Below are 24,316 nucleotides of genomic sequence, written 5' to 3' on the forward strand. Positions count from 1 at the left end.
ATGAATGCACGGATGAGATAGAGACATTGGATTTGCATCGGCAGGGAAGACCAGGAGAAGATGACGATGGTGGCGTCTGAAGCAGGAGGAAAATGCAAGAAACACCCGGAACAAGAACAGCTACCAGGGGTTTGTTCCGCTTGTCTGAGAGAGAGGCTGTCTCAGCTGTATGGTTGTAAATCACAAAACAAAGCTGTGAATATGATGGGTGTTTCTTCTTGCTCCTCTCTATCTTCTTCTCCTCCTTATTCTTCAGCTTCCTCTTCTACTCTTGTCTCTCCCAATCGTAGTAATCATTATCGGCGGGCTTCGGAAGTAACGGCAAAAATCGCCATGGTAATAGGTGGTGGCCATGGTGGTGGGCTGAAAAAGAGCAGATCAGTAGCCGTCGTTCCGAGCGGCCGAGGCGGAGATGGGAAGACTAAGAAAGGAGGGTTTTGGTCGAAGCTGCTTCGCTCCAGGGGAGACAGGAGCAAGAGAGATTTCATGCATTCCAAATGGAGATTGGACTAGTGCGTACGGCACTTTTTGGGTTTATCGTCGTTTTGGGGGTATGAATAAAAATCAAAACAATAGGATTAAGCTTCCCTTTTTTGGTGTAAAGTTTTGTGTAGTATGATGATGAATATATGGAAGACCACTATTCAGTAGGAGATTTAATATCTTCAATTGCTCTTCTTTCTTCAACCTCCTCTCCCAGAAATTAAGCTAACAAGTGTGTATATATATATATATCAAGTTACCCCGCAGCAAGTAAGTTCAATCGGAAATTTGCTCCAGTATTTCAGTGATGCCACCAAAGAAAAACAAAATCATAATACTGGCCACCATTCACTACAATTTGAAGTTGCACACGCTACTTTTATCAACTGAAAGGGCCCTACGGAAACTACCGAATTCATACATTAATTGAGAACACTCCAGTACCTAGCATTGACAATGAAATTTGAATGTACCAAAAGAAGTTAAGATTGAGAAAAAGCAAAAATAGAGGCCATTGACAGGCACATTCTGTCCGTAGAAATTACCAATGTTCCATATGTATCCCAAGGAATCACCTTGTGTTCTCTAAAGAAACAAAACATAAAATATGAAGTCATCCTGTAGAACTTTTCTTTTTAGTCTAGAGAAAACCTCATGTTCAAATAGCACCCATGTTACAAACCAACAAGGGAAGCAAATGTCAGAATGTCATTGTACTAATACATTTGAAAGTTACAAAACTCCTCTTCATTTTGTCATTTCTCCCCACTTGGTTGAACATATTTCTTTTTCCAGTGTTTTTTTCAGTTGCTGATAATTGTATGTAGTTTCCGTAAAGCAGAACACCCTCCCGAGCTTCAGTTAGCATGGGAATCCAACTGCGGAAAATTTGGTAAGAATCGGCTATCTACCTTTCTCCAAATCCTGTACATGATGTGGCCCCGTTTTCCCAATTTCTACAACAGTGACGAGTAATTTCTTTTTCAAATACCTATCATGGATATCATCATCTCATGGGGGCAGAACTTCTGATTTCCATCTCATCTCCATCTTCGCCACTATAGCTCCCTTGGTCTAAAGTCGGCCTTTTCAATCTCTGAAATATTTCATCAAGGGACTCAGATGAAGAAATACGAGAGACAAGTTTATTTTCCTGAACGTTCCGTAAAGGCATGAATTTCTTGGCCTCTATATTTGCCCTGAAACTTTGAAAACCTGTCTTCATTGATTGCCAGGTTGCAGCTAAACCAGAAGATGGCCCTCCTGATGCATTACTGTTTTCAGACGCAGTGTTGCCTGCACCAAGCAGGGAGACCTTAGCAGAGGTTATGTTCTTCTCCACTGGCTTCTTATTGGATGCTAGTCTGCTTTGTTCTCGCACAGCAGCATATTTGTTGCTGATGGCTTCTTTGTTCACACCATATTTACGAACATCATCTTTCAAAGGTTTTGATGGGCCTCCAGTCATACCATCCTTGGTTAAATTGGTAGTCGCCTTCATCTCAACAACAGTACTATCCTGAACATTTTCATTTCAAGTTTAGAACTTTTATCAAGTTAGCAGGCAGACCAAAAGGAGAAGGGGAGATATCAAAGATTTGAGTAAAACTAAATACTAGTACTTTTTAGTTCTTAAATCGTTGTCACAGGATCGAATGTAGAATTTTATATTGATCCAAATATTTCCCAAATGTCATACAACAACAGCAACAACAATAATAAAGCAGAGAAAGATCATGGTTCCATCTTAATCAATGTTCACATACCGTGATATTGCTGCTGGACTCCACATCCATACTTGTATTATTGAAATTCCTTGCCAATGGGATAACATGCTCACCAACTTTGCGCCCTTCTTCAAGCCAAGATCGCTCTGAGGAAATAAGGACAGAATATAAAACGCCTCACCATTAATAATTTTTTACTAGTTGAGATAAAGGCTTTGTTAGTTATCAAGCAGGCCACAAACTATTATGCACAAATACAAGTTGATTAGCTGGAAAAAGCTCACCCTTCTGTAAGATAATTAATCCTGATGGATCGAAGCCATCCATATCATCTGCCTCAGTTTGGAGTCTGAATCTCTTCCAGTTTCCAAAAAAATTAATTAGCCGGTCAAAGAAATTGCTTGCAACCAACAGGGTGTATACAACCATAATAAGCGGATAGATTTTGTTAAAGCCAGTACCAAAGAATGGGACAGCAGCATCAATGCGCCCCATTCGCTGCAATAACATCATTATCACAAGGTGAAATGGTTAAATCTCTAGAGAGGAACAAAAGTAATCACTTCAGAGAACCTCTGATTATTATAGTAGTATATCAGTCGAGAACCTTTGTTTAATTCAAAGTTAAAAGTTTACATGCATAAAAACAGAATTTGGAAAACAGGAGGTGAAATGGAGAGTGAAAACCAGAAACAGGATAAAAACAGGCAAGAGAGGCCTGACACAGGAAAATGGCTCTAAATTTGAACGAGGGAACTTGTTGAATAGGAATTGTTCAGAAAACATACAGGACATCAGAACAGAGTCAACCTTAATTTTAAGATGACATAGGAAGGAATTTCTTAAATGTTAAGACTTTATGGACCAGCTTGAGGAGAAGTATAAGTAAATAAAAGGAAAAATATAAGGAAAGAAAAAAAATACAAATAAGAAATAGGTTCAAAATTAATAATTTTTTTCTCACAACTTCTTCTCATTTTCTTTCAACTTTCATATAAAGAATGAATAATTAGAAAATGTATAATTATGCAAATAATTTCCGCTATTTAATTTTCCTTTCTATTTTCCACTGTAAACTGAACAAGAGAATTTTGAAATTCCTTTCCACTGTTTTTCCTTTCAAACAGAGCCTAAAGAGTTGCTTTCACGAGAGAGGATTCCCTTCCCCAGCTTTTCCAAACATGACAAAAATTCCCCACTTCCATGAATTTTGTCATATTTTCCAACAGCTATTAGTCTAGTTTCCTAGGCTCTCAGAATGGGGTCCCCTCCTAGAATAATTTTTCCAGTAACTACAAACAAGAAAAGTAGAAAGATGATGTTTTGGTGGTAACCATAGTGATGGAAACCAAACCAACACCCAATTTTAAATATCTAGGATTCAACAGAGGGAGTTTGCCACTGGTCTCTCAAATATGTACAGAGACAATATGTTACAGTTACCTAGGAGGCTGGAGGCTATCCATTTTTCCAAATATGTAAAAAAACAAAGCCTGCAATCTATGGTAGAAGGATGGAGGGAGTTCACCATTTCTTTCTTAAATATGTACAATGACAATGCTTCCATTGCAATTGCAAGCTGGGAGCTCCATACACACTTAGAACAGCAAAATGATACAGCTCATGCAGAAAGAAAAAGATGGTTAAATCACCTAAAATTTTCTTACAGAACACCTCAACTCAGTCCAAATCAGAAGGCCAAAAAGAGAAAATAGGTATGCACCAAAAAAGGTACATCCCAAGTATTTTGTATACAACACTCAGAATGCAGGTGCTTATATTAAATGACACGCACCACTTATTTACTAAATTTTGAGTTTCTGCTTGAACCAGATATAAGTCATTGAGGAGAACAACAAATAAAGACATCACAGAAGGCTTACCTTTTCAAAGATAGTTTCCTTTTGAAGGCGAATGCAATTGAGAAAGTTGTATGAAATTGGAGGTGCATACCGAGCAACCATCCTGAAAGATATGTCGTAATGCAATCGAGTATAAGCTTCAGTGTAAAAAATATCATTAAGACAAAGTTCAAATTTAAGGCAATAGAACTATGAAGAAAAACTTACGAGCATATCATAAGCAGGTTGACTGAGCTTGTTTGTCTTGGTGTTAATGAGTAAAACATCAGCATTCCAACTTTGAACAAGGAATAATATGTGCAGATGCACATATACATCAGAGGAATAAAAGCAAAGACCTAGGGGAAATATCACCAATCAATTTACGGAAAGCAGAAAAGATGTGGAGAAAATAGGCAGGTAAGAACTATTAGAGCTTATTGTTGCTATGCTTAAGTGTATTATTTGTTATATTATGTTAGGGGTATTATTATATTCTCTTTATTAGGCTCAATAATAAAAATAGGAGGAAAGATATAGTAAAAGTCAATAAGACAAAAACCTAAGGTTCTGTTTAGTAACTGTTTTCAAAAACCATTTTTTGTTCTCCATAATAAACAAATAAGAAAACTTGTTTGACAAACAAAAAATAAAAAATAGTTTTTAATTCTTAAAAACATAACATTTTTTAATTGTTTTCAGTTATTTTCAATTGTTTTCTAAAGATTGTTTTAAAAAATAATTATACAAATATAAAGAATGATTAACAAAATATTGTATATAAAAGTTATTTTTAAAAACATAGAAAACAAGTTAAAAACATTTCAGGTTCCCAAACAGACGTTTTCTACAAAACATCGGAGAACAGTCTTCAAAAACTATTCTCAAAAATTGCTTTGTAAAACTGTTTTCTAGAATTCCCAAACAGAACCTAAACCTCGCCCATCTTTTATTCCTCTTTTTTGCCTCCTCCTTCAACTCTAGAATCACAAGTTTATAGTTTCAACTTGGTATCAAAACACTATATATATGTATGCATGTATGTACATATGCATATATGATATAATGACATGTAGACGTCATGCTGAGACCATGATTATATCTTGCTGATGTCAGCATCTTAAGCCAAAATTTGCAGGTTAGGATCTACTAATTCTTCTGATATGGTAAGTTTTTGAAGCTGTTTGAAGTTGTTTGACTGTACTTTTTTTTTTTTTTTTTCCTATGATTCTCAGAATTTTAGCCCTCACCTTTTGGTTTTGAAATTTGAGGCTATTTTGGTGGATCTTTTAATTCAAGTCAGTCCCACATGATATGCTTGAGGATAATTAAATTACAGTTGTTTGCTGGTTTCTTGCATTTGGGGTGTTCTTTCATGATCTAGGATGTGTACATACTGTTTTGGGATTGCTGAAGGTTCTCTAGTACCGGTGCTAATCTTCCTTTTTATAACATTGAGCTATTAGTTTTATTCCATTTGAGAGTCTTTATTGTTGGTTCCTATGGTTCACAAGTTCTTTCCAAGTTGTTGGATGTTATTCCATGTTACATGGGTTCAGGGTATGGGTGTTGGTACATGTCTAGGTGTCAGATCCTTTGCACCCCTAAAACTTAAACAATGGGAGTTCGGCTGAAAAGGATCTCAACTATGGGTGCAAGTACTTGGATATGACATTAATGAAAACTAAATTAACACTAAACATAAGCATAGAAATAAAATAAGTTATCAATAATAATATATGGTTGAATGTAAGTAGAAAATATATTTATTATATCTTTTTCATTTTAACAAGATACTAAGCGTAATTTGATTTGTACATGAAAAACCTATTTATTAGAAGTCTTTTATTTCAATAGGATGCTAAGAAAAATCTTTAAGAAAGTTTATGTTGCATAATTAGTAAACTTTGATTGGTTTAAAACCATAAAAATTTATATGATTTTGTAATAAATATTTTCCAATACACTAGATGCTGCTAAAATGCAATTAATATTGAATTTCTTATCATGCAAATATTTTTGAATTTTTTATATTAATTATTATAATTTGTCTCTATATTTTTTAAGATATTAATTTTGATATTTAGCCTTAGATTTTTTATGCTATTAATTATTATATTTATCTTTAAATTTTATCTATTATAATTTAAAAAAAAATTAAGAAAGAGATAAAGCACTTCTTCCATTATTAGGGCTAGAAATTAATTTAAAAAAATCAATACTTTTTACTACAATTTATTATCTGATATAATTTAAAAAAAAAAAATTAAGAAAGAGATAAAGAGAAAAATAGTTATAAATGATGAATAGAAGCATAATTAAAAAAAAAAATGAAGAAAAAAAGCAATAAAGTAGTCACAAACTAAATAGTCGTAACTGATGCAATATAATCGTATCTAACATAGATCTCACACTCACACCAACGTTGACACAAGTATTTTAGTTGAAATTAATATGTCCAGACACATCACAAATGTTATTTGTTATGCTAAAGCTTGGAAATTTTTCATGACTAAAAAGAAATTGCATCTCCTCAAGGATGACGAAATATTAAATTTAGTTACATTGAAAAAATCAAACGGTATTAATTACCTTACTTAGGCCTATGCTTTTTAGATTTTTCTACTAGGATAGAAGAAATTCAAATACTTGACAAATAATCCCCTTTCAGATATAAAGGATAGGTGTTAGTATCTTCACTACTCGAATGCTAAGCAAAGGCACATGTAGTTGCACCTTAAACCCGTGTGACCTAAGGCATGATGAGAAGCATGCCTTGACTTGGAATAAGAGGTAAATGAAAGAGCATTGACACATAAGTTGGCTTAGATGCATGGGATGTGCTGCAACACATTTTTTTTTTTTGATAGGTAAAGTAAATTCATTAAGAGCCAATAGGCTAGAGAAAGGGTATACACGGAGTATACCAAATGAAAAGAAGCAAAAAGCAAAGGGACAAACAAGCCTGAACCTTACTTGGTGGCTAGCCTGTCTACGAAATCTATCAAAGACAAAGTGTGTTCCTCTATATACACCCCAGCCCAACTCACGAAAGTGTACAAAAAAATGGATCTAATATATTTGATCGTTCCTCTCAATATCATCGAAGGGTCTCCTATTCCTTTCTTTCCCGATGGTCCACATCAAGCAGAGGGAGGCAGCTCTCCAAGCTTTCTCCCTTTTCTTGCCCACAAAAGATTCATGCCAACCCAGGAGGTTTCTTTTCACAAAGGAGTGTATCACCCATTGCACCCCAAAAAGGGAGAAGATCAGAAGCCATAACATTCTGGCTTTCTCGCAAAACAGAAGAAGGTGATCTGTGGTTTCCTCCTCATATTTACACAAAAAACACCTATTGGGGATGCTTCAACCAAATCTCTTCAGGCAATCAGTGGTGAGTAGCCTGCTCCAAGGCGCCTCTCACCCAAAGAAGCTAGCCCTAATTGGAACCCAAGGCGTCCAAATAGTTCTAGCCGGGAAGGGGGGCTTTGTGCCCCTTGAGAGTAAGCTATAAAAAGACTTGACAGAAAAGGTCCCATTCTTGTTCTCTTTCCACCGGAGCAAGTCATCCACACCTCTTCTAATGGTCAAAGGATGAAGCTTGCTTAATAAGCTTTCTACTTCTCCCACCTCCCAATCATTAAGGTGTCTATTAAAACGAAGCCCCCAGCTACCCCCAACTTCGTCTTCCTCCCAAGCCTCAGCAACCTAGCCTTCTTTGTTGACGGAGAGATTAAACAAGACGGGGGAAGCTTCCTCCAGAGATTGATTTCCACACCACAAGTCCTTCCAAAACTTCACTCTAGTGCCTGCTGCAACACATAACCAAGGCCTGGCCGCCTAGCACAACAATACAACACACCACATGACATGCAAGCCTTGCATGGGTGGCTTGGCTTGGTCAAAAAATGAATTTTCAATTTCACTAATTTGGGAATTTCCTTCAAAGAGGAGGCTCTAAGAAGAATTCTCCAAGTCGTGGCAAATGGAAATGATTTTTCAAGAATTACTTCTGATTTTTGAAAAATCATTATTCCTACTCAAGCACTTATAATACTTTAAGAAAATTTGAAAATAGGCTTAAAATGCTCTTTGAGAACATCGTAGTTGAAAAGGATGGTGATCATGAGAAATGGCTAAGCTTGCATCCATACACAATGAAACACACCCAAGGGTACCCCTAAAGCGTCTACGAGGTTTAGATAGGCTAGGATAAGGTGCAATGCCTTGTGCAATAAATTGGTGTGCCAAAAGCACAATGTCAGGACACAAGACACATGGCTATATTAGTATGTGGGGCATTGCATGACACTAAGCCCAACACATCACTTGGCACCATCAGCACAATGTCATGGGCCACAACATGAGTAGACATGGGCATAATGTTATAGTATGGATGAGCAAGTCATTTTGCAGAACATGGTTTAGGTCACATGAGGCATTGCTAAGGCATGCCTAGTGCAAAAGTATAGTGTGGATGAGCAAGTCATGGTGCGGAATGTGGTTTAGGTTGCATGAGGCATGGCTAAGGCATGCCTAGTAGCAGAAGGGATAATACAATCACATGAGTCAAGCATCAAATGGAGTAACCAAGCCATGGTGCTAGGCTAAAGTGGTGCATACAAGCCTTGGCCCACACAAACAAGAGGTAAGCTCGAATTAACATCCATAGGGTGTTGACATGGGCTAAGAAATAGGTCATTGGTACAATGTCTGCATGGCACATGGAAGCAAGTTCATGTGACACCTAGAATTGGTCGAAGACCAAGCAAGGGGGTTGATGGAATCATGTGGGGCTTGACACCTTGTTGATATGAGGTGGTTACAAGATCAATGGCTAGATTGACACATGGCTAGGAGATCAAGATGTGGATTGTTAAGACATGCTTGCAAACATGCACCAAGAGGATCAAAACATGGGCTAACCTGTGGGATAAGTACCTAATAATGTGGGAAATTGGTTGACCTGTCATGAAGCTTAGTGCGGAACATGCTATGAACCTGGTCTAAGGGAGTTGGCCAGGCATGAGAAGCATGGGCATAATCTCCTACTACTACTTTAGTCAATTCAAATTAAGGCTACAACTTGGGTGGGTTGGTCAAGTTGATAGCTAACCCAAAACCAACTTGAAAACAATCAACCTGAACTCAATCCAACTCGATCTCTAACCCAAGATACTTAACCCAAGATACTTAACCCAAGCTCAATCTAACCTCATTTTTTCTAAGCTCAGGTTGATCGGATTGCGTGATTTAGAATCCATCCATAATATTCTTTAAAAAACTTTTTTGTATATATTTATACCAAAATTTAAATAGTAAAGAGGAAAAAAATTCAAGATAAAAAAAAAAAAAAAAAAGTAAAAATAAACGTATGTTTTTCTTTAAAAATAAAAAATAAATAGAGTAAAGTTTATGATATAATATAATTTGATATTTAAAAAAAAAAAACTAAAAAGAAACTAAATACTATTATATAGGATAGTATACATTATAAATATTATAAAAACATTAAATTAGGTTTGGATTAGGCTTCGGTTATTCGAATCTTGATCTGAACCCAACCCAAATTGAGCTCGAATGGAAAAAACCTAACCCGGCCCAATCCGAGTATTAAAAACGATTTCTCAAACCTGCCCAAACGTTGGGTTGGGTCGAGCCAACCTGCCCAAAGTTGCACCACTAATTCAAATAATGTTGCATGTGTCACTTAATCTACTTTGTCTTAGGTCATTCAATTTGGGCTAATTCTCAAATATCTATTCATTCATCGTTCTCTTCTTATTTCAAATGTGTTCAACTCATATTTTTTTACTTATGGTTCTTCTTAGTCTACTCTTAGGAAAGGTGTGTTACACCCTATCAAGTTGTTGTTGTCATCCTCTAGTCTTTATGTTCCTAATTGTTGAATTTTGGCATTCAAAGTTAGGGTTTTAATTTAGGAAAGTATTTTAGGAATAAAAAAGGAGAGATCATTTAGGATATTTCCTTAGGATTCAGTTTCCTATTTTTTTAGGAGAGAATCAAACTAGATAGATATTTTCTTATTCAGTCATTTGTGTATATATATATGTGTATGGTGTGTACCAAATAAATTAATAAAGGAATTCAGAAAATCTTCATGGTATCAGAGCCAGTTTTCTGAAACCCTAATCCCTTCTGGCCGCCTCTTATTCAGGCCATCATTCATTCCAGCCAAACCTCTCTGGCCATCACTCATTCCAGCCAAGTCTCTCTGGCCATCTCTTAATCCGACCATCTCTCTCTCTGGCCATCTCTCATTCCGGCCATCAGTCCCTGTTCTCAGGCCGGTATCTCTGGTTTTCTCCTCTTCCCTATTTCCAACAACCATATTCGGCTGTCTTCCTCATCTCCATGACAAAATACGGAATGACATCATCACAAGTATCCAGCGTCACGGCACCAGAATCAGGGGGCAGTTCTGAAATTCCAAACCTTGGTGGCAGTGATTCCTCTCCTATTCTCATCACAGGACACAAATTAAATGGCCATAACTATTTACAGTGGTCACAATCTGTGTTGCTATTCATTTGCGGTAAAGGAAATGATGAGTACCTCACTGGAGAAGCAGCCATGCCAGAAACTACAGAACCGGGTTTCAGGAAGTGGAAGATTGAAAACAGCATGATCATGTCATGGTTTATCAATTCCATGAACAATGACATAGGTGAAAATTTCTTACTGTTTGGGACTGCAAAGGACATATGGGATGCAGCCAAAGAAACTTACTCAAGTTCTGAAAATACTTCAGAACTTTTTCAGGTTGAATCAGCCGCCCTACATGACTTCCGCCAAGGAGAGCAGTCAGTTACTCAGTATTACAACACACTCACAAAGTATTGGCAGCAACTTGACTTATTCGAGACTCACTCATGGAAATGTTCAGATGATGCAGCACCATACAAGCAGATTGTGGAACAAAAGAGATTGTTCAAGTTTTTCCTAGGACTAAACAGGGAATTGGATGATGTTAGAGGCCGAATCATGGGCATTAAACCCCTACCAAGTCTCAGGGAGACTTTTTCAGAGGTTAGGCGTGAAGAAAGTAGAAAGAAAGTGATGATGGGATTCAAAGAGCAACCTGCCCCAACATTGGATGCCTCTGCCCTTGCTGCTCGGTCATTTAATAGTAGTGGTGGAGATCGTCAGAAACAGGATAGGCCTTGGTGTGATTATTGTAAGAAACTAGGCCATTATAAGGAGGCTTGCTGGAAGCTTCATGGCAAACCAGCTGATTGGAAACCAAAGCCACGGTTTGACAGAGATGGCAGAGCACACGTGGCTGCCAACTCTGAGAGCACATCTGTTCCTGAGCCGAGTCCATTCAACAAAGAGCAGATGGAGATGCTACAGAAACTATTAAGCCAAGTTGGCAGTGGCAGTACTACCGGGACAGCCTTTACTGCTAATCGAGGAGGAATGAAGTCGTGGATAGTGGACACAGGTGCTTCTGATCACATGACAGGAGATGCTGTCATTCTTCAAAATTACAAGCCAAGTAATGGTCATTCATCCGTCCATATTGTTGATGGTTCAAAGTAAAAAATTGTCGGGATAGGTTCCATAAAACTTACTAAAGAATTGTATCTTGACTTTGTCCTCCATGTTCCAAACTTGGATTGTAATCTTTTGTCCATTAGCAAATTGGTCTGTGATCTCCAATGTGTTATTAAATTTTATCCAAACTCATGTGTTTTTCAGGACTTGAAATCAAGGAAGATGATTGGCAGTGCTGAACTGTGTTCCGGGCTCTACCTCCTCCCATGTGGCCGATTCTCAAACCAAGTCTCTCAAGTAAGTTGCGTACAATCTCAGAGTCTGTTAAAGTCTTTCAATTCTATGTCAAATTCTAAGGTCAATAAAGATAGTGAGATTATAATGTTACACTATCGCTTTGGTCATCCTAGCTTTGTTTACCTTGCAAAATTGTTTCCCAAATTATTTATCAATAAAAATCCAGCATCTTATCACTGTGAAATTTGTCAGTTTGCAAAGCATACTCAAACAATATATCCTCCAATCCCATACAAACCTTCGACTATTTTCTCTTTAGTACATAGTGATGTGTGGGGTCCTTCACGGATAAAAAATATTTCTGGCACTCGATGGTTTGTGACATTCGTTGATGATCATACACAGGTAACATGGGTTTTCCTTATGAAAGAAAAGTCAGAGGTCGGGCACATTTTTCAAACCTTCAATCTTATGGTTCAAAATCAATTCAATTCCAAAATTCAGGTCCTCAAGTCAAATAATGCAAAGGAATACTTTACTAGTAGTCTCAGTACCTATCTTCAAAATCACGGCATTATCCACATAAGTTCTTGCGTTGACACCCCACAACAAAATGGGGTGGCTGAACGCAAGAATAGACATCTCTTGGAGGTTGCCCGGTGCCTTATGTTTTCCTCTAATGTTCCAAACTATTTCTGGGGAGAAGCCATTCTCACAGCTACCTATTTGATTAACCGTATGCCATCCAGAGTGCTTACCTTTCAATCCCCACGTCAACTTCTCTTAAAAAAATTCCCTCACACTCGTGCAGCCTCTTCTGAGTTATCACTCAAAGTATTTGGTTGCACGACATTCGTTCATGTGTATCCTCAAAATCGTAGCAAATTTGCTCCTCGAGCCAATAAGTGCATTTTCCTAGGGTATTCTCCAACCCAAAAAGGGTACAAATGCTATTCTCCAACCAACAAAAGATTTTATACCACCATGGACGTCTCTTTCTTTGAACATGTCTTCTTCTATCCCAAATCTCATGTTCAGGGGGAGAGCATGAATGAACATCAAGTTTGGGAGTCTCTTCTTGAGGCTGTACCTTTTTCTCACTCAAAGTCACCAAATCCTTCCCAATCCGCGCCCACTGAGTTGTCCACACCCATGCCGTCATCAGTCCAGCCAGCCCAGCCCACAAATGTTCCTTCTCCCGTGACCATCCAGTCTCCTACGCCTATTCAACCTATAGCCCCACAACTTGCTAATGAGAACTTACAAGTATACATCAGGAGGAGGAAAAGACAGGAATTAGTGCACGGATCACAGCCAACATGTGGCCAATATATTGACTCCATTTCAAGTCTACCTGAAGAGAACATAGGTGAGAATAGGGCTGGAGAGGTGTCAATTCCCAGCATTGATGATTCTACTCTGCCGATTGCATTGAGGAAGGGTGTTAGGAGATGTACAGATCATCCAATTGGGAATTATGTTACGTATGAAGGGCTATCACCATCTTACAGAGCATTTGCTACTTCTCTTGATGATACTCAGGTTCCCAACACAATACAAGAGGCATTCAAAATTTCAAAATGGAAGAGGCAGTACAAGATGAGATTGATGCACTTGAGAAGAATGGGACATGGACTATCACAGATTTGCCGATTGGGAAGAGGCCCGTGGGGTGCAAGTGGATTTTCACCATAAAATACAAAGCAGATGGATCAGTCGAGAGATTCAAGGCTCGTTTGGTAGCTAGAGGGTTTACACAATCCTATGGGATAGACTATCAGGAGACTTTTGCTCCTGTTGCAAAACTGAACACTATTAGGATTCTTCTCTCATTGGCTGTCAATCAAGATTGGTGCTTGCAACAACTGGACATAAAAAATGCGTTTCTAAATGGTGACCTAGAAGAGGAAGTCTACATGGAAATACCACCTGGTTTCGAAGGAAGTATGGCAAAGAATCAGGTTTGCAAACTCCAAAAATCCTTATACGACCTTAAACAATCTCCCCGAGCCTGGTTTGATAGATTCACAAAGGCAGTCTTGAAGCTGGGCTACAAACAAGGTCAGGCTGATCATACTCTATTTGTCAAGAAGTCTCATGCCGGGAAAATGGTCATATTGATAGTCTATGTCGATGATGTTATTCTATCTGGGAATGATATGGAGGAATTACAGAATTTGAAGAAGTATTTGTCAGAAGAGTTTGAAGTTAAAGACCTTGGAAATTTGAAATATTTCCTTGGTATGGAAGTGGCTAGATCAAGAAAGGAAATTGTAGTCTGTCAAAGAAAATACATACTCGACCTTCTTAAGGAGACCGGTATGCTTGGATGCAAACCAATTGATACTCCTATGGATAGTCAGAAGAAACTTAGTATCGAGAAAGAGAGTACACCGGTAGACAGGGGGAGATATCAGCGACTCATCGGGCGCTTGATTTATCTTTCACACACTCGGCCAGATATTGGCTTTGTGAGTGTTGTAAGTCAATTCATGCACAACCCCACTGAGGAACACATGGAAGCAGTCTACATGATTCTTAGATATTTAAAAATGACACCAAGGAAAGGTCTATTATTCAGAAAGACAAAGAATCGTGACACTGAAGTATACTTAAATGCGGATTGGGAAGGAAACATCATTGATAGGCGGTCCACTTCTGGATACTGTTCTTTTGTTTGGGGAAATCTTGTTACCTGGAGGAGTAAGAAGCAATCAGTTGTAGCCAGAAGTAGTGCAGAAGCTGAGTACAGAGCTCTAGCACAGGGAATCTGTGAAGGGATTTGGATAAAAAGGGTTCTTAGTGAACTAGGACAAACGAGTTCATCTCCGATTCTGATGATGTGTGATAATCAGGCAGCTATAAGCATAGCAAAGAACCTCGTGCATCATGACAGGACCAAGCACGTTGAGATTGACAAACACTTCATCATAGAGAAGGTGACTAGTGAGATGGTTAAATTGAACTACGTTCCTACCAAGCACCAAACCGCAGACATCCTCACCAAAGCTTTACCTAGGCCTAACTTCGAAGACTTAACTTGCAAGTTGGGATTATATGATATATATTCTCCAGCTTGAGGGGGAGTGTTGAAATTTGGCATTCAAAGTTAGGGTTTTAATTTAGGAAAGTATTTTAGGAATAAAAAAGGAGAGATCATTTAGGATATTTCCTTAGGATTCAGTTTCCTATAATTTAGGAGAGAATCAAGCTAGATAGATATTTTCTTATTCAGTCATTTGTGTATATATATATGTGTATGGTATGTACCGAATAAATTAATAAAGGAATTCAGAAAATCTTCACTAATGTTCCATTTAATTTACTTTATGTAAATAAACTTCCTAAAAACTTAAATTTTACAGCAATTTTTTATACTAATTCATGCATTTTTTAAGACCTAACAACAAAAAAGATGCTTGGTTTAGGATGTGAGAAAGATGGATTGTATCATCTAGATCTTAGAGAACCTACTTCTTCAATATTGAGTGCTATCTTCCTCCCCTCTTCAATGACATTGTCATTTAGGTCATCCATATTTAGCAAAGTTGTGTTTAATTATACCCATATTGAGTCATGTGTCTAGTTTAGAATCTAAAGCTTGTCATTGGGGTTAGCATAGGCATAGGCATCAGTTTGAGCCTTTTGATGTAGTCCACATAGACATTGGGTCTATATCAAACTCTTAGTTTGTATGAATTTATTTATTTTGTTATATTTGTTGTTGATTTCTCTCAAATGACCTGGATGTCTTTAATGAACAAGCGATGTGAATTACCTTATATTGTCTTCAAAATTTTACAATGACATTCTTGTTCAATTTGGTAAAAGGCATCAAAGTTATTCAATCCCATAATGTGTCAGGGTATGGCTCATACTACCTTTGAGAAGTTATGGATTCCTCCCTTCTTCAAGAAATGGATCTAGATATTCTTACACCCATATTGATGCACTGTGACAATTACACACTTATCGTTTTTGCTAATAATTCTGCCTTTCAAGCGCATACCAAATGTACAGAAGCTGATTATCATTATATTCGAGATTTGTTAATGAGCAAGCAAATTGTTACATCTTATATTAGATTAGACGACCAGTTGGAAGACATTCTCATGAAACCATTGCCTCGCAATACATTTCAGTGCTTGTGTTCCAGGCTAAGCATAGCTCAGGGGGGAGTGTTAAAGTTCATTATTGAAACAATAGGGTTCATCATTGCCTATAGTACATTAGAGATATTATAGTAATCTTCTCCTTTTAAAACTCAATAATATAAATAGGTAGAGAGGTGTAGAAAAAGAAAATAAAACAAAAACCTAAACCTCTCCTCCTTCGAAACGCTAAAATTGCAAGTTCATAGTTTCAACTAGAACCATGTACATACCTATAAGCATGACACAAAATAAAATGGACATGTGGATAACAACCCTAAGGCCGATGGAAAACAATTTAATGCACCCATCATACAAGTCCAGTACAAAAAGGATAACAATAAAAAGTTTGAATTATACAAGACCACCATGTGCTTAGGCTTTAATGCTAGAAATAATAATCACAAACAGGAGAGGTGCACATAGAGAAGTCAGGTTAAAAGATCAGAGACTAAGAAAAAAGGTTAAAAATAATGTGCAAGTTCAATGAAAAAGAAGAGATTCCATACTCATACCCAAAAAAAATCAGTTCAGTTGGAGATATACAAGACACATTACAACTAGAAGGGGGAAAAAAAGTTTGAATTCTTTTTTTTTTTTTTTTTTGATAGGCAGCAACTCTTGTTCATTTGACAAATTTAGGACTTACTTAGGATAATCTTTTACCTTTTGGCCTTAGAAAAAGCTGAAGCTAAAGCCCTAATCTCAAAGAAGCAATCCTAATTTATGGAAAGTTTGATTAAATGATAAACAACTTCAAGCATGAGTTAAAAGAAGATTTATTCGAGAAGCAACACTATATACTTGCCTCCATATTAAGTTCTTTTTAGTGCTAAAAGCACAAATAAAAAAAAAAACACATAAGCCCCGTATGAGATTGCTTCTCATTTTTTGCTTTAGCTAAAAGCTAGAATCTGAAGCTAACACCATGATTTTAAAGCAGCAATGCTAGTAATATGGAAGTTCTATTAAACATGAAACAGTCTTCAACACAAGCCAAAGAAGGGCTTCTATCAATTAAGTTCTCTTTTAAGCCAAAAGCTATTTGAATAAACTAACCCAAAGACAGAAGAACTCTCCTTGTACTTCAAAAATGGTATTGCCTTCCAAAAAGCAATAAACAAGGCCTAAAGGTAGCTGGTAGCATTGTTCCAACTTAAAGATCTAGGACAATCTCCAATTCATTTCTTCAAATTCTGAAGAACCTCTCATATTCAATTGATTTCTTATCCACCATTTTCAATATTCCATTAGGTTTATTTATGCTTAAACAAGATAACAAGAATCTCAAGTGATGAGAATTACCACAAACCCTACAATTTTACACAAGCACCAAGGCATGCCTTGATGAGTGAATAGCCACCTAGGGGTTGCCTAGATGAGAGAGTAGCCACCTAGGGTTTGGGAACCACTCACAAAGTTGTGTGAGCACTAGCTAGGTTCACTATAGATAAATCAAGGTCTAGATCAATGCCTGGCATGAAAATAAAAGACCATTTTCTTATTTATAAAGTAATAAAATAGGGCAGTTTAGATAGGCATATTCACGCACATAATCAGATACAATTCACAAATACATATGCATGTGAAACTGTCTATGTAAATATGGTCACATATACACATATGGTACATACATAGTGATTCAAGTGCTTTTTTTCTTTTTAATTTTTTTGGAAGGAATTCTGCTCTAGGATCCAAATATGTAGAATCAAGTGAGATGTTTGCTTCTAAAGATATGAAAAATATTTCTCCTCGCAAGGTGAGATGTCCATGTCATTCAAAATGTGTATCTATGCAAAAAATTCTTTCTTATTTTTTGGTAGGTTTATATCCATTTAAAATTTCAAAGTCTACCTGCACAAGAACCTCTTGCTGCCCCACAGAGTTTATGACAATTGAAAAAAGTGACAGATGAACACTTGGCAGTAGGGTTGCCTCTGCTAAAAGAATGGCAGCTGACATGCAACCAAGTATAATAGCCAAGAGTTTCTCAAGCTGCTTCCTCACTATGCACAGCCAGATTAATTCTGCAAGGAACCAGCATTTCTTTTAGGAAGTTGTAAAGCCTACAATATCTATTTTAATATAATGAAAAACAAACAGGATTCATGATATGAACCCAATAGGTTGGAATAAACCACAGATAACAAATGAATGAATAAACAAAACAAATCTGATAACCCCTAACATATAAGCATAACAAAATAGAGGGCGGGGAGAGGAAGACAAATTTGATAGATGCACATATAAATATAAGGTGAGAGCAATATGATGGTATTTACATAGTGTTTATTCCAGAACCAGCCAACTAAAAAATATCACGAGACATAATTTATGCATTGATCTTTTTCTTTTATAAAAAAGTAAGCCAAAATTGAAGGAAGTGGCCAAAAGCCTGAATTGAACATTGCTAGAACCCATAAAATTTTAAGCAACAATAACACTAAAAAGATTAATTTCTCATTCTCTTTGCAAACCAAAAATTAAAACAGAGGTTTCAATGAATATTATAATTACCCATTGTATCAAAGAAGGACCCTAATCGGCCAGTACGAGAAGGTCTGAGGGTTGAAACATATTTCCTGCAACAAAAGTATATGAATGTTCATGGTCAAACAAAACAACCTGAAACAAATACCACTTCTTAAAATAGAAAGTAATCACACAAATAATTTGCGACCAATAGTGATGCGTATGATTTGAAATATTGCAGATTATTTGTTCAGAGCTTTTAATTTAAATAAAATCATTTGTAGTGTCAAACCAGGATTGTATAGGAAGAGATGGACACAAAACAGAGAGGCTTCATTCTTCCAATAGTATGCTACATATTGTTGCAATTCAAAAAAATAAAAATAAAGAATAGTATTGTCATTCCATTCATTCTTGGGAAAATGGGTAACATCCACCCAAAAAATCTTTCCAAAATAATTTTAAAAAAAATGAATTATTGTCAATTTAGATACACTACCTATTTTCTGTTTTTAAAATCAGAAATTACCGTATAAAAGTAGCACATCTTGTACAAAAAGTATAGATTTTACCTTATATCTTTAAAAATCACTTTCTGAAATTTTAAAATTTGAGGGAGTAAAGATTTTTTAATTACCATAATTTTTTTAAACAATTTTTAAAACCATTGCTTGTTCAATGTAAACCTCTAAGAGTTATTGTATTTCATATAAAAGTTACTACCGTTTTCTGATTTTAAGAATAGAAAGCAATAAGTATACCCGGATAAACACTAAATTTTAAAATTTCATTCCAATTTTTCAGAAAAAGCAAACAAATACTAGATATGAAACAACACCAACAATCTAGTAATGGAAAATTAGAAATATGGAGAAAAATTGAAATACTAAAGCGGTTAAATCAAAACCATCCTAAACTTGTTCATAATGAACCCTCAAACATCATTCCAGAAAGCAACCCTCTATTGTATTTTAATTTTAATATACATGTTCTATGTCTAGATTAATTGGCCTAGACACAATTTTTTTTTTTTTTATTTATAGATAAACACTCAAAAAAAAAAAAATATTAAGAAACAAAGGCGCCTAAAAGGCAACCCAAAGCATACAGGAAGTATACAAGAGGCGCCAAAAGGTAAGAACAAAAAGAAGCAAAAACTCACCAGCCCTCATCGAGAACTCAACCAATCAAAAAGGTTGATTAAAGGTAAAAGTCCTACATCTAAACAAGACTTAGACCAAGACCAAAGATTACAAACAAATGAATATTTCATCCTTTGAATCGAAATATCCTCGTTATCAAAAGCTATATTGTTTCTTTCCTTCCAAACCAACCAAAATAAACAAAGAGGAGTTTTCATCCAAGCCTTTCTATGTTTCTTGCCCACAAAAGAGCCATGCCAACCTAGAAAAGTATCTCTATCCGAAAGTGGTAGGACCCACATCACACCAAACAGTGCAAAATAAAGCTCCCGCAAAACCCTCACCTTGGACCAATGGATAAGAATGTGATTAATCGTCTCCTCTTCATCACAACAAAGGAAACATCTATTAGCTATGTTCCACCCCCTCCTTTTGAGTTGATCTAGGGTTAGGACCTTCCCCCACGAAGCTTCCCAAGCAAAGAAACCCACCTTAGTAGGAACACAAGGGCTACAAATGATGTTCCAAGAAATTTTTGTATAAAAACGAAGAATGAGAGCTAGGAGAGCAGTTGGTGGCCCCAGGGGAGGAAGAAGCTGGTTTGGGGTGGAGTCCAAATCTTTCGAGATTCTGGTTGAGGAGTTCGGAGGAAAGTTGAAAGGGTGCATATGGGAGAGAAGTAAAGGTATTTCCTCTTGGATTAGATTCGGGGATGCGAGCCTTCGGTGCTTACTGGATGGAGTAGAAACCTACTGCAGAGAGTATAGTAATCGAGGAGGGGCCATTGGCTGGGAGGAGGAGAACAGGAAATACAAGCTGGAGCGAAGGTTGAATGAGGCTGGGAGGTTCATTCTTTGCTCAGTGAGTGATTCTGAATCAAAAAAGTTCAAATTAATCTTTCCAGAGGGGAAGGGACAGTCTCTGGGATGGAATTTATTGGTCGAGAGATTGAGAGACCTTGGAGTGGCTCCTTCTGGTGTCTTTCTGGATACCAAAGGACCAGAGGACTCGACGAGGGAGAAAGGAGTATCGAAGGTGCAGTGGCGGGAGAAAGGGGTAGAGCTGAAATCCTATGCAGATGCTGTTAAGATAAGTCCAAGAAGGGTAGGACAATCTGTCTGGTTAGAGGTGGGGGAAAGAGAGGTGCGAGAAAGGATTGATCAGTTGAGACAGTGCTTGGTAGGGTGGTAGGGACTCAACTCAGTTCCCGTACCTGAGTTGGAGTATGTTAGGAGATGGGCGGTGCAGCATTGGGCTTTGAAGGGGAATCTAAGGGTTGCTATGATAGGCAGGGGATTATTGTTATTTGAGTTCGAGTCTTCAAGGGAGGCTGAACGTGTTTTAGCTAGAGGTGTAAGAAACATTAAGGAGAATGTTATTGTTTTGAATAGATGGAACCCTGAGGTGGGGTGTCTCTGTAAGGATTCAAGCGCGAAAGAAGCCTGGGTAAGGGTGGTTGGGCTCCCCCTTCACTTGTGGAGCACGGAGATTTTTAAAAGAATAGGGGATGGGTGTGGAGGCTTTGTTGCTATGGATGATATTTCGTTGTCTTCGTCTGAGATGCAGTGGGCTCGGATTCTTGTGAAATGGGTGGATTGGGAGCTTCCTAGCTCTATCCAAATTGTTGTGGGGTCGGGTTGTTATTCCCTGCAACTTTGGTGGGAGCTCCCTCCTTGGTTCTCGCAGGTGGTGCCGGCGGGAAGCAGCAACGGGGAGGGTGGTTCAAGGGGTGGAGAAGAAGATGGTGGAAGTCAAAGGGGGAAGGTGGAGCAGTGGAGAGTACAGCAGGGTAGGTGTGTCGTGTCGCCCTCTGGTGTGATCTCTGATGCAGGTGCTGCAGTGGAGGGTAGGGTAGGTTCGGCTGATGGACGTGGGAGAGGGGACAAGCAACCTGCTTGTCATTCGTTGGATGGCTCTGTTTTTGGGCCATATTCTGGGCCCATTGGGGTGATCCAGGGCCCCTCCTTTGAAAGTGGGGTGAGCCAGGGCCCTCTTAATGATAATCTAAAGAGTGTAGGCCTCAAATCCAAGCCCATCAACTCTCCTGCTAAGTTGGGCTACAGAGAAGGGGAAGAGGATGCGGGCTTTGGGCTCGAAGGGCTCGTAGCAGAGGCTGGAGAGTCTTTAATAGGGGAAGGTTCTTTGGCTTCTCGTCCTAGGGCAAGTTCGACAAGCTTGGAGGGAGATGCAGATGGAGTCGCCGACACCCTTGAGCCTGGGGTTGATCCTTCAGCCTCTCGTCTTAGGGTTCTAGCGAAAAGCTTGGCGAGTGACGCTGACCCTTTTGTCGGCATGTCTAGAGTTCCGAAGCCGATGGAAGTCGCCGAGGCGGGAAGAGGGGAGATGACCGACGAAGCGCTGCGTGTCGAAGCATCCAGGTATGACGACATTCCTTTGCCTTCTGTGGGGGGTCGGGAGTTCTCTTCTTCTTCTCTCTCTTCTGGGTTTGCTCGGGCTGGAGCGAAGGAGGCGGCCTTGTCTGGGTTGATCTCAGTGACTGAGGGAGAGGACCAGCTTCCTTTGAGCATCATTCTGGCAGATGGAAGTTCTGGGGAAATGGATACCGAGGGGGAAAAATCTTCTGGTGGTGACGAAGGAAGGGGTGAGGCTGAGGTTTTGTTACAAGATTTGGTAGAAAAAGGAGGTCGGTGGGACGACAGTTGTTTGGCGAGATTCAGTAAGTTCCTGGGTTTTTCGACGGATGGTATTGAAGGTGAAATATTGAATCTGCTCCTAAGGACTAAAAGAAGAAGAGAGCAGAATATCAAGAAAGAGATTTCAGGATCCACTAAGTTTGATCGTGAGTTGAAAAAATTGGAGTGGTCCGTTAATTATAATGGTGCGAAGAAGAGGAATTCTTTGGCCAGAGTTGGTGGGGGTAGTACTTCGGACCCTAAATGAAGATAAAGATTCTATCATGGAATGTTAGAGGGGCCAATGATAGGGCCAAAAGGAAGGTTATTAAGGCTTTAATCAGGTCGCAAAGAGCGGACTTGGTATGTTTGCAGGAGACCAAAATTCAAGATATGTCCAGGGAGATTGTCCATAGTCTTGGAGTGGGAAGATTTTTAGGCTGGGATGCTATGAGTGCTAGAGGGGCTGTTGGTGGGGTCGTAGTGTTTTGGGACAAGAGAGTCCTGGAGTTAGTAGGCATGGAGGTGGGGCTATTCTCTATTTCGTGCCGTTTCAAAAACTGTGAGGATGGCTTCTTGTGGACCTTTACGGGAGTGTATGGACCCACCTTGAAACGTAATAGGGAGCTGTTTTGGGAAGAATTGGGTGCCATTCGAGGGTTATGGTCAGATCCTTGGTGTATTGGTGGGGATTTCAATGTGGTCAGATTCCCCAGTGAGCGTAGTAGAGAAGGCAGAATCACTGGTTCTATGAGAAGATTCTCGGAGGTGATTGAGGAGTTGGCCTTGAGGGATTTACCTCTCCTTGGGGGGCCGTTCACGTGGACTGGAGGGCTGAATGGTCTCTCCAGGTCTAGGCTGGATCGTTTTCTAATTTCGGAGGAGTGGGAGAATCAGTTCAGTGGGGTAATCCAGTGTTCTCTTCCAAGACCGGTGTCTGATCACTTCCCCATTCTGTTAGATGGGGGAGGAGTGAGGAGAGGTCCAACTCCGTTTCGTTTTGAGAACATGTGGTTAAAGGAAAACGGGTTTAAGGATCTGTTAAAAGGCTGGTGGCAAGGATTCAGTTATAATGGGTCCTATAGTTTTATTCTGACAGAAAAATTAAAGGCTTTAAAAATTAAATTGAAGGAGTGGAATTCGGCAGTCTTCGATAAAGTTGGAGTGAACAAGAGGCTAGCTTTGGATAAGGTGTCTTACTGGGATAATCAGGAGAGGCTAAGAGTTTTAAGTGACTGGGAGTTAGAAGCGAGAAAGGAGGCTAAGGAGGACTTCAAGAAATGGGTGCTGATGGAGGAGATTTCGTGGAGACAAAAGTCAAGACAGGTTTGGCTGAAGGAAGGAGACAAGAACACGGGATTTTTTCACAAGATGGCAAATTCCAACAGAAGGAAGAATTGCCTGAAAAAAATTAAAGTCAATGGCACCTGGTTGTCAGAAGAGCAGGATATTCAAAGGGGAGTGGTGAGGGCCTTTCAGTCTCTTTTATCGGATCCAGGTGGCTGGCGCCCTAGTGTGAACAATCTTGAGTTTGACAGCATTGGGGCAGAGGAGGCAGCTAGGCTGGAGCTAATGTTCACTGTGGAGGAGGTTTTCCTGGCTCTTTCAGAGTTGAATGGGGACAAAGCCCCTGGTCCGGATGGGTTTACCCTAGCCTTCTGGCACTTTTGCTGGGACTTCGTCAAAGACGAGATTATGGGATTTTTCAAAGATTTCTTTGAGAGGGGAAAGTTTGTCCGAAGTCTAAATACCACCTTCCTTGTCTTAATCCCAAAAAAGAGCGGGGCTGAAGACTTAACCAATTTTAGACCCATCAGCTTGGTGGGAAGCCTCTACAAGCTGCTTGCAAAGGTCTTAGCCAATAGATTGAAAAAGGTTGTGGGAAAAGTGGTTTCTACTACCCAAAATGCATTTATTGAAGGTAGGCAGATTCTTGACGCAGCGTTAATAGCCAACGAGGTTATAGACTCCTTGCTGAAGAGGAAGGAAAGTGGGGTGCTTTGCAAATTGGATTTAGAGAAGGCCTACGATCGTATCAATTGGGAATTTTTGCTGACAGTGATGCAAAAAATGGGCTTTGGGGAGAAATGGGCTGGGTGGATCAAATGGTGC

At 38.7% G+C, this 24,316-nt stretch overlaps 2 protein-coding genes across 3 annotated transcripts in view; one reads left to right on the top strand and one right to left on the bottom strand.

Annotated features, from left to right (window-relative positions):
• On the top strand, positions 1-669 carry LOC117918704. The gene has a single exon (XM_034835540.1). It carries the CDS (start codon positions 61-63, stop codon positions 511-513), a length of 453 nt encoding a protein of 150 aa, XP_034691431.1. The 5' UTR covers positions 1-60; the 3' UTR covers positions 514-669.
• Positions 670-953: 284 nt separating this feature from the next.
• LOC117918703 (LMBR1 domain-containing protein 2 homolog A) overlaps positions 954-24,316 on the bottom strand; it is a 42,379-nt gene continuing 19,016 nt past the window's right edge. For both annotated transcript variants that reach the window (XM_034835538.1, XM_034835539.1), the window contains 7 exons: positions 18,475-18,539; positions 17,812-17,984; positions 4,280-4,410; positions 4,094-4,175; positions 2,495-2,708; positions 2,250-2,356; positions 954-2,002 (listed from right to left, as the gene is read on the bottom strand). In XM_034835538.1, coding sequence (XP_034691429.1) covers positions 1,490-2,002; positions 2,250-2,356; positions 2,495-2,708; positions 4,094-4,175; positions 4,280-4,410; positions 17,812-17,984; positions 18,475-18,539 — 1,285 coding nt within the window. In that variant the 3' untranslated portion in view covers positions 954-1,489. The remainder of the gene's footprint in view (positions 2,003-2,249; positions 2,357-2,494; positions 2,709-4,093; positions 4,176-4,279; positions 4,411-17,811; positions 17,985-18,474; positions 18,540-24,316) is intronic.

This window comes from Vitis riparia, chromosome 7, assembly GCF_004353265.1.
Source record: "Vitis riparia cultivar Riparia Gloire de Montpellier isolate 1030 chromosome 7, EGFV_Vit.rip_1.0, whole genome shotgun sequence".
In the NCBI taxonomy this organism is placed as follows: Eukaryota; Viridiplantae; Streptophyta; class Magnoliopsida; order Vitales; family Vitaceae; genus Vitis; species Vitis riparia.

What these genes read in the sequence shown, in the direction of transcription:
- LOC117918704 (XM_034835540.1), top strand. Translation starts at nt 61, where the DNA reads ATGACGATGGTGGCGTCTGAAGCAGGAGGAAAATGCAAGAAACACCCG.